This window comes from Cucurbitaria berberidis (genome assembly GCF_010015615.1).
Source record: "Cucurbitaria berberidis CBS 394.84 unplaced genomic scaffold K460scaffold_1, whole genome shotgun sequence".
Taxonomy (NCBI): Eukaryota; Fungi; Ascomycota; class Dothideomycetes; order Pleosporales; family Cucurbitariaceae; genus Cucurbitaria; species Cucurbitaria berberidis.
This window is the reverse complement of record NW_024468935.1, coordinates 7,080,674-7,094,254: the sequence shown is the minus strand read 5'-3', so window position 1 is coordinate 7,094,254 and position 13,581 is coordinate 7,080,674. Positions and strand designations below refer to the sequence as shown.

The following is a 13,581-nucleotide window of genomic DNA, read 5'->3' as shown; positions in this document are numbered from 1 at the left end:
AGACTTGGTAGTGGTGGTGGTAGTAGTAGTGGTAGTGGTGGTAGTGGTGGTTGTCAGTGTCGTCGGCGATGGTTCAATCAATTAAAGGACGGAGCTTCCAAAAAAGTTCAAACGCACGTATTGTTTACATCCCACGGTGACGGAGGGCAAGCGCGGCTCTTGGCGCAGTCCATTTGCCCTTCACCTAGAGAAGAGCACGCCACTTCGCTCATCGAGGACCCAGGGTGAAAGCAACTTGCATTCGGCATGGAGATCCAGAAACCACCACACAAGATATCGAAGTAGGAGGTGTTGGCCCATCGGATCTATGTATGTGCTTTGTGATACCACTTCTACCGATTTTCGATCGTCATCTACACATCACTCAAAGAAGGACTCAATGAACAACATGGGGCCGAGGCTAATAATTCTTAGGCAGGACTCGACAGTCACCTCGCCGAAATCCGAGTCTGTTCTCTTATTTATACGACACGATAAGTTTTGTCTCCGACCTCGATCCTTTTATGTGGGTGAAGGGATGGATAGCTCACTGTAGTATTCCCTGTACATCTCTACAACAGTATCCATTGGAATCTTGAACTGTTCAGACATGGACTTGTTCGTTCTGCAAAGCAACTTACGGACAAACTACCAACTCAGAGCGCGACGGGACCATAATCGGCTGCTGTAAGGTGTGCCGCAGACCACACAATACGCAACAGGCACACTTGATACCAAAGGCCGAGATTGGTCAACAATACGTACTGAGAACAGCTGTTTGGGACAGGATGGGCCTTGAAACCACCAAAGTAAAAGGTTCTTCCAGACCACTTACCGACCAACTGCCAAACTTGATCACCCTTTGCAGCAGTACACACGCCCGACTAGACCAAGCAGAATTAATCATCATGCCTCATCCGGACAAGGACAGTCACAGCGGGGTTTACGTCACGTGGGTCGTGAACAGTGGAGGTGATCCCGACGCGTGGGAAAGATATCACTGCAAGATACTCCACAAACTCGAAGGGGTTGCGCCGTGGTGCCTATTTAGCAATCTGTTGTGGTCGACCTCGACGACTCGTCTATACCAGCCCCGCGAGGGCAACCATCCATACCAAGACCCAATTTTCACGCACAACATGAGCTGTCAGGAGATATCAGGAATATCAGGACTGCGAAGGGGCGTTATATACGAAGGGAAGCAGAAGTCTGGAATTTCAGCTCATCGGAAACGAAAAGCAGTAGGGGACGGTAGATACAAGCCGCAAAAGGATCATAAGCGCAGAGATGATGTGCCTACGCTGGCGAATTCAAGCAACAGAGAATGCACCGAGTAGGACTAGGAGGTCACATAATTTGATTAGCAGTGTTGGATTGTCGTTTGAACGGAAGGGGTCTATATTCGAAGACAGGTCGCGGCACGGGATTGCTGGACCACTGAAGGGAGAAAGGGATGTTAGCAGTTCATCCTATGGTTGAGAACTAGCTTCACAGATGGAGGACTTCTATCCAAGACTGGATTCACCGTATGCGGGAATACCCCTTCAGCTAAAGGACAAGCAGCTGTTACATGTCAACTACGTGCCTAGCACATCCTGCACATGGATCCCCTTTCCATCTTACACGATAGACAGCTGCTTATGTATGCTATGAAGCATCCGAAACCAGAACGACAGACCAGATATCATGACCAACATGGTCATTTTGGCACTGAGCCAAGGTTAACTGCAGTTAGCCAGGTCGCTCCTCGACATCCTCTTCAAGTACAACAACACCCCCACAAGGGTACAATTCCGCGAAATGTTTCGACAAGCTATAAAGAGCAACGATCCAGTCATCCTCAACACTGTCTTCAACCATAATGCCACCGAGCGGGTGCTCAACGAGTACCAACATTATCCTTTCGACCTTCCGATGGGGCCGACTTATATCACCCGAGGTTCTAACTGTCTGCCTAGATAGACAGTTGCTCACTATTGAGGGCTTCTATTGCCTAAACAAGAACGATGAAGCATTGTCTATTCTTCATTGGACGATCGCGACAGGCAATGTGCCGCTCACGTTAACGGTACTCCAAAAGTACCTCGATGACAGCTTTGGGTTCTGTAGCCGAGCCGACGCCATGTTCCGGATAGCCGTCTGGTCAAACAATGTAGACACGGTCCAGGTGCTGTTGGATCACGGATTTGATCCTGAAGGCGGGAACTGTGGCATGCGCGATAAGAGCACGTTTGAGCTTGCTCGACGTGGCTGTCTCTCGCCTGGGCTACGAGACAGTCTCGGCGAAGAAGTGGGCAGAAGGGGAAGAGTATTACATGCCTGAGCGATACGACTGGAACTCTGACACCCAGGAGGACGAGCTGGTAGCATACTCTCTCACACCTAATGAGAAAAGAGTCTTTTTTAATACGTTTGGCTTTCAGGAGTTGACACTAGTAGCAGGCGAGGCAGGGATTTGACGTGGGTCACTGCCATGTGCTTGATCCAGATATGGCGTGCACACGACGCGACTGATCATAAACTCGGAATGGGGCAAAGTTCAACAGTTTGATATGTACTTGACAAGAATCCATGACGTCCATGACGCTCTTTGAACGAGGCTGTTGCATCGATCTATTCGCAAACCAGATATATACTCTACACTACCGACTACACCCTTAGACATCAATCAGATTCTCACCCTGCTCTCCATCCTGTTGCTGGCCCTCACCCGAGTTATCCCTCGTATCCTTGGTGTCCTTCTTCTTCCTGTCTTCGCCACCCCGACTCCTCTGGTAGTACTGGTCCAGAACCTTGGCTGGGATACGGTTGAGCAATTCCTTGGGGTAGATACGGAGTAGCGACCATGCGAGATCAAGGGACTCGTGAATGGTGCGCGACTCATAGGCGCCCTGGGCGACAAAGGAACGCTCGAATTTCTCGAGGAACTCGAGTGAGAGCTTGTCTTCTGAGGACAGGGCCTCCTCACCGACGACTGCCTTCATGGCGGCAGCGTCACGGCCAATGGCGTATTTGGCGTACAGCTGGTTGGAAACGTCGCCGTGGTCTTTCCGCGTGCGGCCTTCACCGATGGCAGACTTCATGAGACGGGACAGGGAGGGAAGCACGTTGATGGGGGGGTAGATGCCCTTGTTATAGAGTTGGCGGTCAACAAAGATCTGGCCTTCTGTGATGTAACCTGTCAAGTCGGGGATGGGATGTGTGATATCTGCAGCCAGTTAGTCTGATTGCTTACTCAAGCACACTTGCAACACGTACCGTCGTTGGGCATAGTCAAGATGGGAATCTGAGTAATGGAGCCGTTACGACCCTCAACACGACCAGCTCGCTCGTAGATGGTAGACAAATCCGTGTACATGTAACCGGGGTAACCACGACGACCGGGGACTTCTTCACGGGCGGCGGACACCTCACGAAGAGCGTCGCAGTAGGATGACAAGTCGGTGAGAATGACCAAGACGTGCTTCTCGAGTTGGTAAGCGTAGTATTCGGCCGTGGTGAGGGCAAGACGGGGAGTGATGATACGTTCGATGCTATGCCGGGTCAGTCGCAGTGCGCATGTAGGGTTACTCTACTTACGTGGGGTCGTTGGCCAAGTTCAAGAACAGAGTAACACGCTCCATACTGCCGTTCTCCTCGAAATCTCGGGTGAAGAAGCGACTGGTCTCCAAGTTGACACCCATGGCACCGAAGACGATGGAGAAGTTGTCGTCGTGGTCGTCGTGTACGCCCTTTGTAGGCTTTCCGACCAGACTAGCTTGTCTACAAATCTGCGCAGCGATTTCGTTATGGGGAAGACCAGACGAGGAGAAGATGGGGATCTTCTGGCCACGGGCAATCGAGTTCATGGTGTCAATAGCGGAGATACCGGTGGAAATCATCTCTTCGGGGTATACCTTGGTTTGATTAGCAGGGATAAAATACAGACCGGTTCTCAAAACTTACTCGAGAGTATGGGTTGATCGGGCTGCCGTTGATATCGAGGTAGTCCTCTGCGAGCACCTTGGGGCCCTTGTCGATGGCCTTTCCTGAGCCGTCAAAGATACGACCCAACATGTCCTCGGACACACCGAGCTTCAAGCTGTGTCCAGTAAACTCGACTTTGGTCTGCGACTGTCAGCTGTGTCCCCCTGGCAATCTCGGTGTATTTACCTTCTTGACGTCAATGCCCGTTGTGCCTTCGAAAACCTGCGTCGCAATCAGAACGTATATTCGCGGCGATATGTATGCGACGGCATACCTGAACGACGGCTCGGTTTCCTGTTGCCTGGTTAGTACATGCGCTGCGTATCAGAATCTCCATGCAATAGCATACCTCGAGCTTCGAGGACCTGGCCAGAGCGCTCTGTGCCATCAGGCAGCGTCAAGGACACGATCTCATTGTATCGGGGGAATTTGACCTGTCCACCAAGCGTGTCAGCTCCTGCTGCATCTCCTCATGGGTCCCAAAGCTACGCACATTGTCGAGAACAACCAATGGACCGTTGACACCGCCGATGGTGTTGTATCTTATCCTAGGCGTCACCGAGATCATGCGGGGATCCACTACGTCAGGCATCGTGGCGGGTGTGGGCGATCTGGGGAAGGGAAGTATCGCTCCGAGTAAGTCGTAGGACGCAGTCGACGTATATCTGCGGCTCGTTTGGTGACCTGGTTGAACGTCGAAGTGGGTTGTGAAGCTCTGACCGCAACCTAGCGCAGCTGCAGAAACGTCAATGCGCCATATGACGGCTGCTTCCTTGGCGGTGAGCGTCACTAGTCCACTTCGTCTTCAGCTTGGAAATACTCGACATGCTTTGGATGTGCACCAAGTAATGCGTATCCTATGCCTTTACTCCACAGCGGTCACATAGCAACCCCCAGCATTCACAAACTCCGTCTTCCATACTTCTGCTCTCATCATCGCACGCCATCTTCACGCCCGTGGGTTTCCATCTGTATGTACATAGGTCAGAGGCAGCACACTATATATCGATAGAATAACTAGATTCATTGGCATCAAATGTCACGATGAAGTTCAGGTAGATAGGAGGCACAGTGTTTGAGTGAGACAATGATTTGCTACGACTACGGTATTATACTACTCCGAGCGTCACATGCAGTAACACCCTCAACGATGGTGGTCGGGGTGACAGGATAACTCGACCTTCAATATGTTGTCATTCCACGTCAAGCGCAATGTCTGTTCGTTCTGTTAGCAGCTGCTCAGCAAGCGAGTGCAAATCAAGAACAAGTGTGTAAGGGCAATCAGACATCCAAGGAAGGTATTCGCGCTCATTGTCCATCGGTCTTAGGTTCGATTGATGGCTAGCGTGGAAACTGCGAATTGTGGAAGTTTTTCATCATGAAAGGAAGGGATAAAAAGAGAACGAGTTCGACTAACCTTGGAGAAATGTGATGTAGGAGACAGCTACGTTAGTATGTTTGGATCGGCTGCGTGGCATGAAGCCAGGCTGGGCACCACCTCAAGGAGCATCCAGCCCTACGCCTGTAGATATGATCATTCTGATGTATAGAGTTCACCACGGTACACGCTGAACTGCGGGCGCGGCGGAGGTGGAAACTCGCTCATGCGAAGGGCTCGACATGGGTGGCTAAGCGGGGGCATCTGCACTTTGAGCGTGTCAGCGTGAGGACTCAACTGTAGACGAGAACAACCAAAGTAGAAGTTGAGGTCAGACAACAGTACTGGCAAGTAGCAGGCGCCCTGCGAAAGGCACCCGGACAGTATAGATATCTTCAAGGTCGAATCGGTTGGAAAAGAAGTAGGTCGGGTATCATCACTCCAGAGAAAAGCAGAGAGAAGGAAGGGGAACTGACCTGGAAGAGATTGCTGGTCCCAGCGAGCTTCACAGAAGTTGCTGCAAGCAGGCTGGGGCCAGAAACCGCGACACATGAGCGCAGAGCGCGTTGCAGCGGCGAGTGTTGAGTGAGGAATTGGTTGGAGAAAATTAAAGAGCCGTCGAAGAAAAGTTTAGAGCAGGGCCTTAGCGCAGCTGCCAAGAGTTCTAGATCACGTGTGCTCCCAAACGGGCAAGGCGTGTTTTGCGAGATGGCATCAGGACAGAATCACTCCACGAAGCTGACGGCCCATGTGCAGGCACTCACGGTGCATAATAATGAGGCAGAAGACAAGAAAGGAGACTTGCACAGGTAATCTCCGCTGCTCTGCCTGCTGGTCCGAAGAAGCTGGCCGGATGCGCAGTAGATTGCGGACGCAGCGTAGTGCCCAGCGCCCAGCCACGCTTTTTGCGCGATACCGAAACGGCCCCCCTAACCACTGCTGATCGGCGGCTTGCCAGGCCATGCGCCCATCACCACCTCTCACCACACCAGACGTCGCCCACACGCCCGCCCGCCTCCCAGGCTCTCTTGAATTCTTGTCCCGGATCCCTTCGTGCACCGGATGCATCGTCGCCTTCAACGCGGTACATAGACGACGCCACTGCCCCCGTTGCAGCCGTGCACCGCACGCTCGTTTTCTCCACCGCCTCTAGCTGGCGGGACGGATGCGACACGACCTCGCTCGACACGACACCGCGCCAGACCGGGCTATACTTCGCGACACGCTCCCTCTGCGCCCTTGATCCGTTGCGCTGCACCTCGCGCGAACCGACGACTTGACGCCCGCCGCCGCATCTTTACCCCGGTAGTTGCCGGCCGCTGGCCAAACTGCCTTGGTCGCGCCAATCGCGACATTGCGCGGACAATCACCCATCTCTCGTGGTAGCCCTCTCAACGTTGGACGTGTGCCTGAACGTTCCATCTGTTCACCGGCCTTGTCGCAGACCGGCTGAGACATCGACTCTCCCCATCATTGAGGACGCGATCGACACCCTGGAGTACGCATGATTCGGAAGCGATAGCATCTGTTTACGTGTCGCTCTTCCCCATATCGCCATCACCCTTCCGAACTGTCGGGGGGATTCGTGTGCTACGCATCCCACCTACCTGCGCCGTTTCTCACGACTGCGAGGCCGGGGCCCGCATTGAAGAGCGTGCAAGATGATGACGACGAGCTACCCACACAGTACTCCCATGCACCCACAAGGCATGCCTCATGGGCAGCCCATGGGCGGCCCAGGACCAAACCCAGGCCAGCCAATGCCCCCAGGCATGCAAATGTCAGGACCTAATGGCCCCATGAGCCAGGCAGGGCCAATGATGGGCATGCAGCCGGGCATGGGGCCGAATGCACATGCGCTCTCCCATCTGCAGCCTCAGCAAACGCACATGTTCCACCAGCAGCCGCAGCAAATGAGTAAGTAACCCAGTCTTCAGTCTTGACATGCGTGCGACGACTGACCGTTTGGTGCAGTGAATCCTGCAATGATGCAGCAGAGAACCCAACAGCAAGCCTATATGCGCCACCAACAGCAACAAGCAATGCTTGCCCAGCAGCAAGCCGGCATGGGCATGGGGTTCCAGAATCCCATGGCAAACATGAACCCACAGCAAATGGCAGCGTTAAGAGCCGGTCAGATGGGGCAATCCTTTGTGAACCTTCCCCCACACCTTCAGATGCAGCAACAGCAACAGCAAGGTAGTCCGCAACAAGCAGCGGCCATGGCCCAGGCCCAGGCAGCACATCATCAGCAACAACAGCAGCAGCAAATGCAGCAACAGGCTATTGCAATGCAGCATGCGCATTCTCAGTCGAGTAATCCCAGCCAAGCCGGGAATCAAGGCCCTCCAACGACATCGCAGCCCCAGCAAGGCCCGCTTCGACCTCCTTCAGCAATTGGAAGCCATCAGGGTCAGGCATCACCAGCTCCTCAACCGACACCACAGCAGGTACCTCAACAATTGCCGCCACAGCAGCAACAGCAGCAGCAGCAACAGCAGCAACAACAGCAACAACAGCAACAGCAACAACAGCAACAACAACAGCAGCAGCAGCAGCAGCAGCAGCAACAGCAACAACCTCAACAACAGCCTCAACAACAACAACCGCAACAGTCTGGGCCAATGCCTCAGCAACAGACACCAGCCCCCGCTCAACCGCCGAATTTACCTCAACAAGCCAATCAACAGGCCCAAAACCAAGCTCAGATGCAGCGGAACCCCGCCATGGCCCAACAGGCACAAGCTCAGGCACAAGCTCAGGCCCAGGCTCAAGCACAGGCAAATGCTCAGGCACAAGCACAAGCTCGAAGCATGGCAATGATGAAGCAAGCTCAGTCGCAAACCGGGGGCCAAGGGACGTTGAAGCTCATGAACTTTGTGGACCAGATAGGGAAGTACACGACCAACCAGGGCGATCCCAACCTGGTTCCAAGGTGGCAGACTTTCGTAGACAAGTTCTTCACCGAGACTGGGTCCTTCATCCATGTCGTCTCCTCCAACCCCGCGGAGAGGACAAAGCAGTTTGAGATTGTGTACGCTGCCCTGCCACGGTACTTCTACACGCTCTTCAACACAGATGTCATAAATCTGCAAATCACTTTAGACGGGGCAACGGAGAAGGCGTCACCTCCTGAGCTAAAAGTGACGTGCGACCGGGCCAAGTTCATCTATACATACAAGAACCAATGCCAGGTTGTCTATCACGGCAAACTGACAGCGTTCTGGTCCGGCTCAGATAAGATGGAGTGGTTGCAGTTCGAGGGCCAAGGCCACCAGCAGTACCTACCACGATCCGCCTTGGAGCACATGTTCCATCAACCGTCACCTAACCAGATGAACCCCAACCAATCACCACGTATGAATAAGTCAGCGAAGTCGAAACAACGAGCTGCAGCACAAGAACCTCTAGAGCCATATCTGCCTCTCTCGAAATTACTCAGCGCTGGTGTGACGGACTATGGCCTACCACATGCGCTGCAAAGCTACCTTGAGGTGAGGCTTGACGCTCCCCAGCTCCATAGACATCAATACTGACGAGTCCAGATATACGAGACAATGAACAACATGACCAGCCTAATCGCACATTACCTCGAGCATAGCAACATGAAGCCAACCGATGCCCTCGAGTCATGGAACACGATGATGTCCAACACCACTGCTGTATTAAATGCAGCGAATCAACCCCCAGGCCCACCCAATCAAGGCATGCAACAGGCAAACATGCCCCCTGGAGCACGACCGCAAGGGCCCGGTCAAGCTGGCCCAATGTTCATGTCTCCGGCCATGCAAACCCAACTCCTCCCCAATGGCGCCATGAGCGGCTCACCGGGCATGATGCATACACCATCTCCCGCATCACACGCTATGGCTAAGCAACAAAGCACGAGCTCGCATACCGCAAGCGTCAATACGAGTCCGAGTATGAACAACAAGAGGCGGAGAAGCACGGTGAAATTAGACGATGACGGCGGAGGAGATGTGAATGGCGCGCCGAAAGTCAAGGCGAGTCCGAGGGTAGGAGGCGGCAAGAGGATGAAGGCGGCTAATAATTAGCCTTTGTCCCCTTTCTCCACGATCTCTGTGTGTTGTTTCGCTTCGCCCCCGTGTCGCATTCTTCCCATCTTGTATAGCGCGGCGTTTCCCACATTTTCCATTGCACACATTGCCCCGTTTTTTCGCTTTCATCCTCATCTTTTCCATCCCGGCGCTGGAATCTTACTCACTTTAGTACCCCTTGGGCGGAAACCTCGCTTTCTTGTTATCGCTTTTCTTGGCGTCTGGGCATCGGCGTGCGGGTGCGGGTGCGGGTGCGCCACTCATCATATCATCATCTCTATCCCATCCCATACTATTCCCATCCTATCATCCTTTGCGCTTTTTGCCCGTTTTAAACTTACCCCTGGGTGTTTTTACATAATTTTGTCCCTGTACAATATCCAAGGCGCTGTGCCGTGCTGTGCCGTGCCGTTGTGGCTGCGTAGAGGCAGCAAGCAAGCAAGCGGAAAAGAGGGGTTCCTTCCATGTTGAATGACTAGCTAGGTGCATTGTTGTGCGTTGTTCAAGAATAGCTTATACGGACCTGGTATGGAATCAAGACGTTATGACTTCATCTTGCTTTGGTACACGTGTTTGAAAGTTCCAGACTGCTGCGAAGTGTTGCGTGATGTATTCAACAAAAGTCTGTTTTGGTAGGGCGAATAAAGATTGGTGTAAAGCAGCTAGTGCAAAAGGTAAAACGAAGTGAAATGAGAATGATCTATTCAATATTGCATTGTCACGCTTCTTATAAAACACTTATATTCTTAGGAGCTAGAGCAGTAGTTCATGCTGTAGCTAGTAACCAGAGAGTTTAGAAGATATGGGGGGTTAGTGCCATTTCTACCACGAACTTATTCTGTAATGCTTATAGCTTCTAAACTTAGTAGCATTTCCCTTTATGACAGGATTCTATCCAAAAGATTTACTTTACTTCCTTGTCCCCAAACCAGGGATCTTGGAAGATTTCTTGCGCCGACGCCCTCGTCGAAGGTTCAAATCGCAACAGTCTACGAATAATCGCGCCCAGTTGAATAATCTCCTCCCGTGTCAAGTCTTCTTTCCGGACGCCGTCAAAGTACGTTTCCTCTAACCACGCCTGAAGATCGTTTTCTGTCTTGTCCCCAGTCCACGTGGTGTCCATGGCCCGCCACTTTGGCTGCCACCGCTCTGGCAAGTCATCACTGGCAGTCTCTAACATCTGTTGAACGACGGACACGGGTGTTGCCATGATGCTATCAATGGGTGGTTGGCCAACTATGAGCTCGAATATCTATTGAATGGGTGAGCCTCATCTTCATTCGCGACCTCTTTTACGCCTATGGCCCGATCTACACTTACCATGCATCCTGCACTCCACAAGTCAACGCGGTAGTCCAACGTCTCTCCGAAAATAGCCTCAGGTGCTCGAACACAAAGAGGTGTATGTAGTGCTTCAGGAACGTCATTGCTGAAGAAGGATTCGCCAAAGTCTACGATCTTGATCTGCTGCTGCCGTGCCAAAGATATCTTTACGGGGTAGGATGTTGGCCGGACCAGATATGCGGGCACCCCAGGCTCTAGTAGCTTCCCATCTTTTCTTGTGACAGCCCCAGTTTCTGGGCTTCGCAGCTTTTGGAGGAGTTCTGCTTCCGTGAGACTATGTAAGGAAGGGATAGCAAAAGTCAAGTTGCGCGTGTGCAGATCTGCGATATATGAGCGGGGGATTTCCAAGACGAGCCCAACACCGTACCTCCGTGTCCAATACCATGTTTGTGTAAGTATGCCAGGCCACTAAAGGCCTGTTTCGCACTCGTCTTCGCAAGTGTCCCGGGAAGCCTTTCATCGAAGCGCATATCAAGAACATCTGTGATACTTGGGCCTAGAAATTCAAGCACCAGGCATTCGTGCTTCCCGTTTGGACCCTCAATGTAGAAGTAGTCTAATAACTGCATTACATGCCGTGAGCCAGTTTCCTCGGAATTGAGCCCCGCTATAGCGCGTAAGACCTTAAGCTCTCGGCTCTTGTCATAGTTTTGTGAGACTGAAACTTTCAGTGCAACGTATTCTTGATTTCTAGTCTTCATAAGCGCCTTACTCATCAGGTAATGGTGAGGCTACCTTAGGTCTTTCGCAGCCCACACTGTTGAATAACCTCCCCAGCCCAGCTTATGCAGAATCTTGTACCTCCCGTCTTTGAAAAGATCACCGAGAGCAATTGGATGGTATCCACCAACTCGGTAGCGATGTAAAGGCTCGGCATCGATGCCGCAGGTGTATGTGAACTGATCCCTTCCTGGCATTTCGGCGAAAGTGTGGGAGAAGGATCGTGAGTTGCACGCCTCTGATGCTCTTATCTGTACGCATGAGTTCCAGCAATTTCTAATTAGAGAACGAGCGCATTTTCCACTCAGCAACATGCTGTTGTGGACGCAGGTTATGCGACACGATGGCAACAGCCCCAAGCGCGGCGCAGCAACATGTGAAGTTGTAGTGGTGAGAACGGGATACCTAGGTAGGAAGGCGCTAATGAGGCTAACGCGATCGCCATGCGCGAATCCCTCGGGCTACCTGGTAGACGATTCTACTTCCATAACTTGTTAGAAAACGGTACTACGTATATCCTCAGGGCGTGTAATCGGTAAAGCGCTGAAGAAGCGCCGTTAAGTGTTCCGTCTTCCGATGTTCATCACTTCCAACCCGACTGCACCCGACTGCACCCGTCAGACTCGCTGAAGTGTCAGCTGAACCCTGATAATCTCTACCACAACCGCAACTAAGCAGATTCCCTGAATAGAACCAGATTACGGTATACATTCTCGTCTACGTCAATGTCCCTAGTCATGAAATGTCAGCTGCTGTTCGAATGCCACCTGCAGGGTTAGCCAATCGATTGAAGGAAGGCTGAGGCTATTCCGGTTTCGCGAGAACCGTGTTTCTCCCCCGTTGTCTTTCGTATTCTGTTTGAATGAAATCAAAATCCATATAAAGACATGAATGCTCACAATTCCTGATATTCATCAACTCAAAATACTCCCCACCCCAAATCGACTCAAGATGCCTTACCTTCAACGTTCGGAGGACCTTAACATCTTCTACACTCTTCATGGCGACGCTTCGAACCCACCGTTCTTGCTGATTCATGGCTGGACCTGCGACTCGACAGACTGGTCCTGGACGATCCCAGCTCTTATCGAGAAATACTACGTTGTCACCATCGATCTCCGAGGCCACGGTCATTCCAGCGCCCCGGAGAGCACCACGTACACGATCAAAGACTCTGCCGATGATGCTGTTGCTCTCCTCGAGGAACTAAAACTGACCAAGGATGTCCTCGTCATGGGCCATTCGATGGGCGGCATCATGGCGTCTGTTCTGACCGGCCTCTATCCAGAGATCTTTCGAGGTCTCGTAATCATCGACCCTCCATACTGGCGCACCAAGAAGTTCTGGGCTGACATGCTACCCAAGTGGGACGAGCTCCAGAACGGGTTTCTCTTCGTAACCATGGCCTTTGGCAATCAACTTCCTCCGGAGATGCCGCCCTGGATGATGACCTGGTATGGACTGCGTGCGCAGGCTACGGCTGAGCATGCCGTTGTAAAATCTTTGCAGGGAGCTTTTGCGCCAGACATGCTTGGCCAGCAAGAAGCGCATGCAGAACTTGTAAAGGGTCGGGCCATTCCAAGACTGGGTGTGTATATGAGGGAGGAGAACGTGGAAAATGAGAAGAAGCTTGGGGTGGGAGCGAAAGATGAGATTGTGCAACTCGCTGATGCGGGACACTGGCTTCACCATATGAAGCCTGATGAGTTCAATGGCATTTTGACAAAGTGGTTGGAAAAGATCGAGGCCAAATAGGCTGGATGGACTTCAAGGTAAATTCCATCCTCATCTTACAGTCGGGAACCAGTTTCGCATTATAAATGAATGATGCCTGAAATACGGTTAGAAAAGACCGCTTACATTACAGTAAGGCCATAGGGCAACCTGTAGCCTCTTCCGCAAGACACTTTCGATGGTCATGAAAGTCCTCTCACTTCACGTGTTTTGAGTTCGCCTCTCACTTTCACTAGAGGATCCCGGGTACTTACACCGTTTGTCACCTCATGACACTCACGTGAAATCACTCACGATTGTTAGTTAACGTTTATTACTCCTCACCTACTCTTGAACTGCCAAATACCACCAAAGAGCACAGAAGCCAACCCAGTATTAAAAGCATCACAACGACGGCTCTCA

At 52.0% G+C, this 13,581-nt stretch overlaps 5 protein-coding genes across 5 annotated transcripts; 3 read left to right on the top strand and 2 right to left on the bottom strand.

Moving 5' to 3' along the window:
* Positions 1–1,784: 1,784 nt before the first annotated feature.
* Positions 1,785–2,447, top strand: K460DRAFT_48135 (uncharacterized protein). The gene has a single exon (XM_040938449.1). The coding sequence runs from the start codon at positions 1,841–1,843 to the stop codon at positions 2,300–2,302; it is 462 nt and encodes a 153-aa protein (XP_040794744.1). The 5' UTR covers positions 1,785–1,840; the 3' UTR covers positions 2,303–2,447.
* On the bottom strand, positions 2,315–4,661 carry K460DRAFT_362948 (V-type ATPase). The gene is made up of 8 exons (XM_040932733.1): positions 4,439–4,661; positions 4,295–4,379; positions 4,220–4,239; positions 4,132–4,167; positions 3,925–4,086; positions 3,559–3,875; positions 3,238–3,512; positions 2,315–3,187 (listed from the first exon to the last, which is right to left on the bottom strand). The coding sequence occupies exons 1-8, from the start codon at positions 4,535–4,537 to the stop codon at positions 2,637–2,639; spliced, it is 1,545 nt and encodes a 514-aa protein (XP_040794743.1). The 5' UTR covers positions 4,538–4,661; the 3' UTR covers positions 2,315–2,636.
* A 2,356-nt stretch (positions 4,662–7,017) lies between these two features.
* On the top strand, positions 7,018–9,378 carry K460DRAFT_402168 (uncharacterized protein; the record flags this gene model as incomplete). Its single annotated transcript, XM_040936500.1, has 3 exons — positions 7,018–7,240; positions 7,298–8,817; positions 8,869–9,378. The coding sequence occupies 3 exons, from the start codon at positions 7,018–7,020 to the stop codon at positions 9,376–9,378; spliced, it is 2,253 nt and encodes a 750-aa protein (XP_040794742.1).
* An 809-nt stretch (positions 9,379–10,187) lies between these two features.
* K460DRAFT_325841 (kinase-like protein) lies at positions 10,188–11,642 on the bottom strand (the record flags this gene model as incomplete). The annotated part of the gene is made up of 4 exons (XM_040930610.1): positions 10,188–10,633; positions 10,702–11,045; positions 11,093–11,415; positions 11,461–11,642. 4 exons carry the CDS (start codon positions 11,640–11,642, stop codon positions 10,286–10,288), a joined length of 1,197 nt encoding a protein of 398 aa, XP_040794741.1. The 3' UTR covers positions 10,188–10,285.
* A 730-nt stretch (positions 11,643–12,372) lies between these two features.
* On the top strand, positions 12,373–13,568 carry K460DRAFT_362943 (alpha/beta-hydrolase). Its single transcript, XM_040932732.1, has 2 exons — positions 12,373–13,217; positions 13,317–13,568. The coding sequence occupies exon 1, from the start codon at positions 12,397–12,399 to the stop codon at positions 13,198–13,200; it is 804 nt and encodes a 267-aa protein (XP_040794740.1). The 5' UTR covers positions 12,373–12,396; the 3' UTR covers positions 13,201–13,217; positions 13,317–13,568.
* The last annotated feature ends 13 nt before the right edge of the window (positions 13,569–13,581 follow it).

Excerpts from the sequence above, each read along its gene's own strand:
- K460DRAFT_48135 (XM_040938449.1), top strand. The coding sequence starts at position 1,841 with ATGCCACCGAGCGGGTGCTCAACGAGTACCAACATTATCCTTTCGACC.
- K460DRAFT_362943 (XM_040932732.1), top strand. The coding sequence starts at position 12,397 with ATGCCTTACCTTCAACGTTCGGAGGACCTTAACATCTTCTACACTCTT.
- K460DRAFT_362948 (XM_040932733.1), bottom strand. The coding sequence starts at position 4,537 with ATGCCTGACGTAGTGGATCCCCGCATGATCTCGGTGACGCCTAGGATA. Across the intron at positions 4,240-4,294 it reads CCAGGTCCTCGAAGCTCGAG|GAAACCGAGCCGTCGTTCAG; the intron begins GTATGCTATTGC and ends ACCAGGCAACAG. Across the intron at positions 4,087-4,131 it reads CGGGCATTGACGTCAAGAAG|ACCAAAGTCGAGTTTACTGG; the intron begins GTAAATACACCG and ends TGACAGTCGCAG.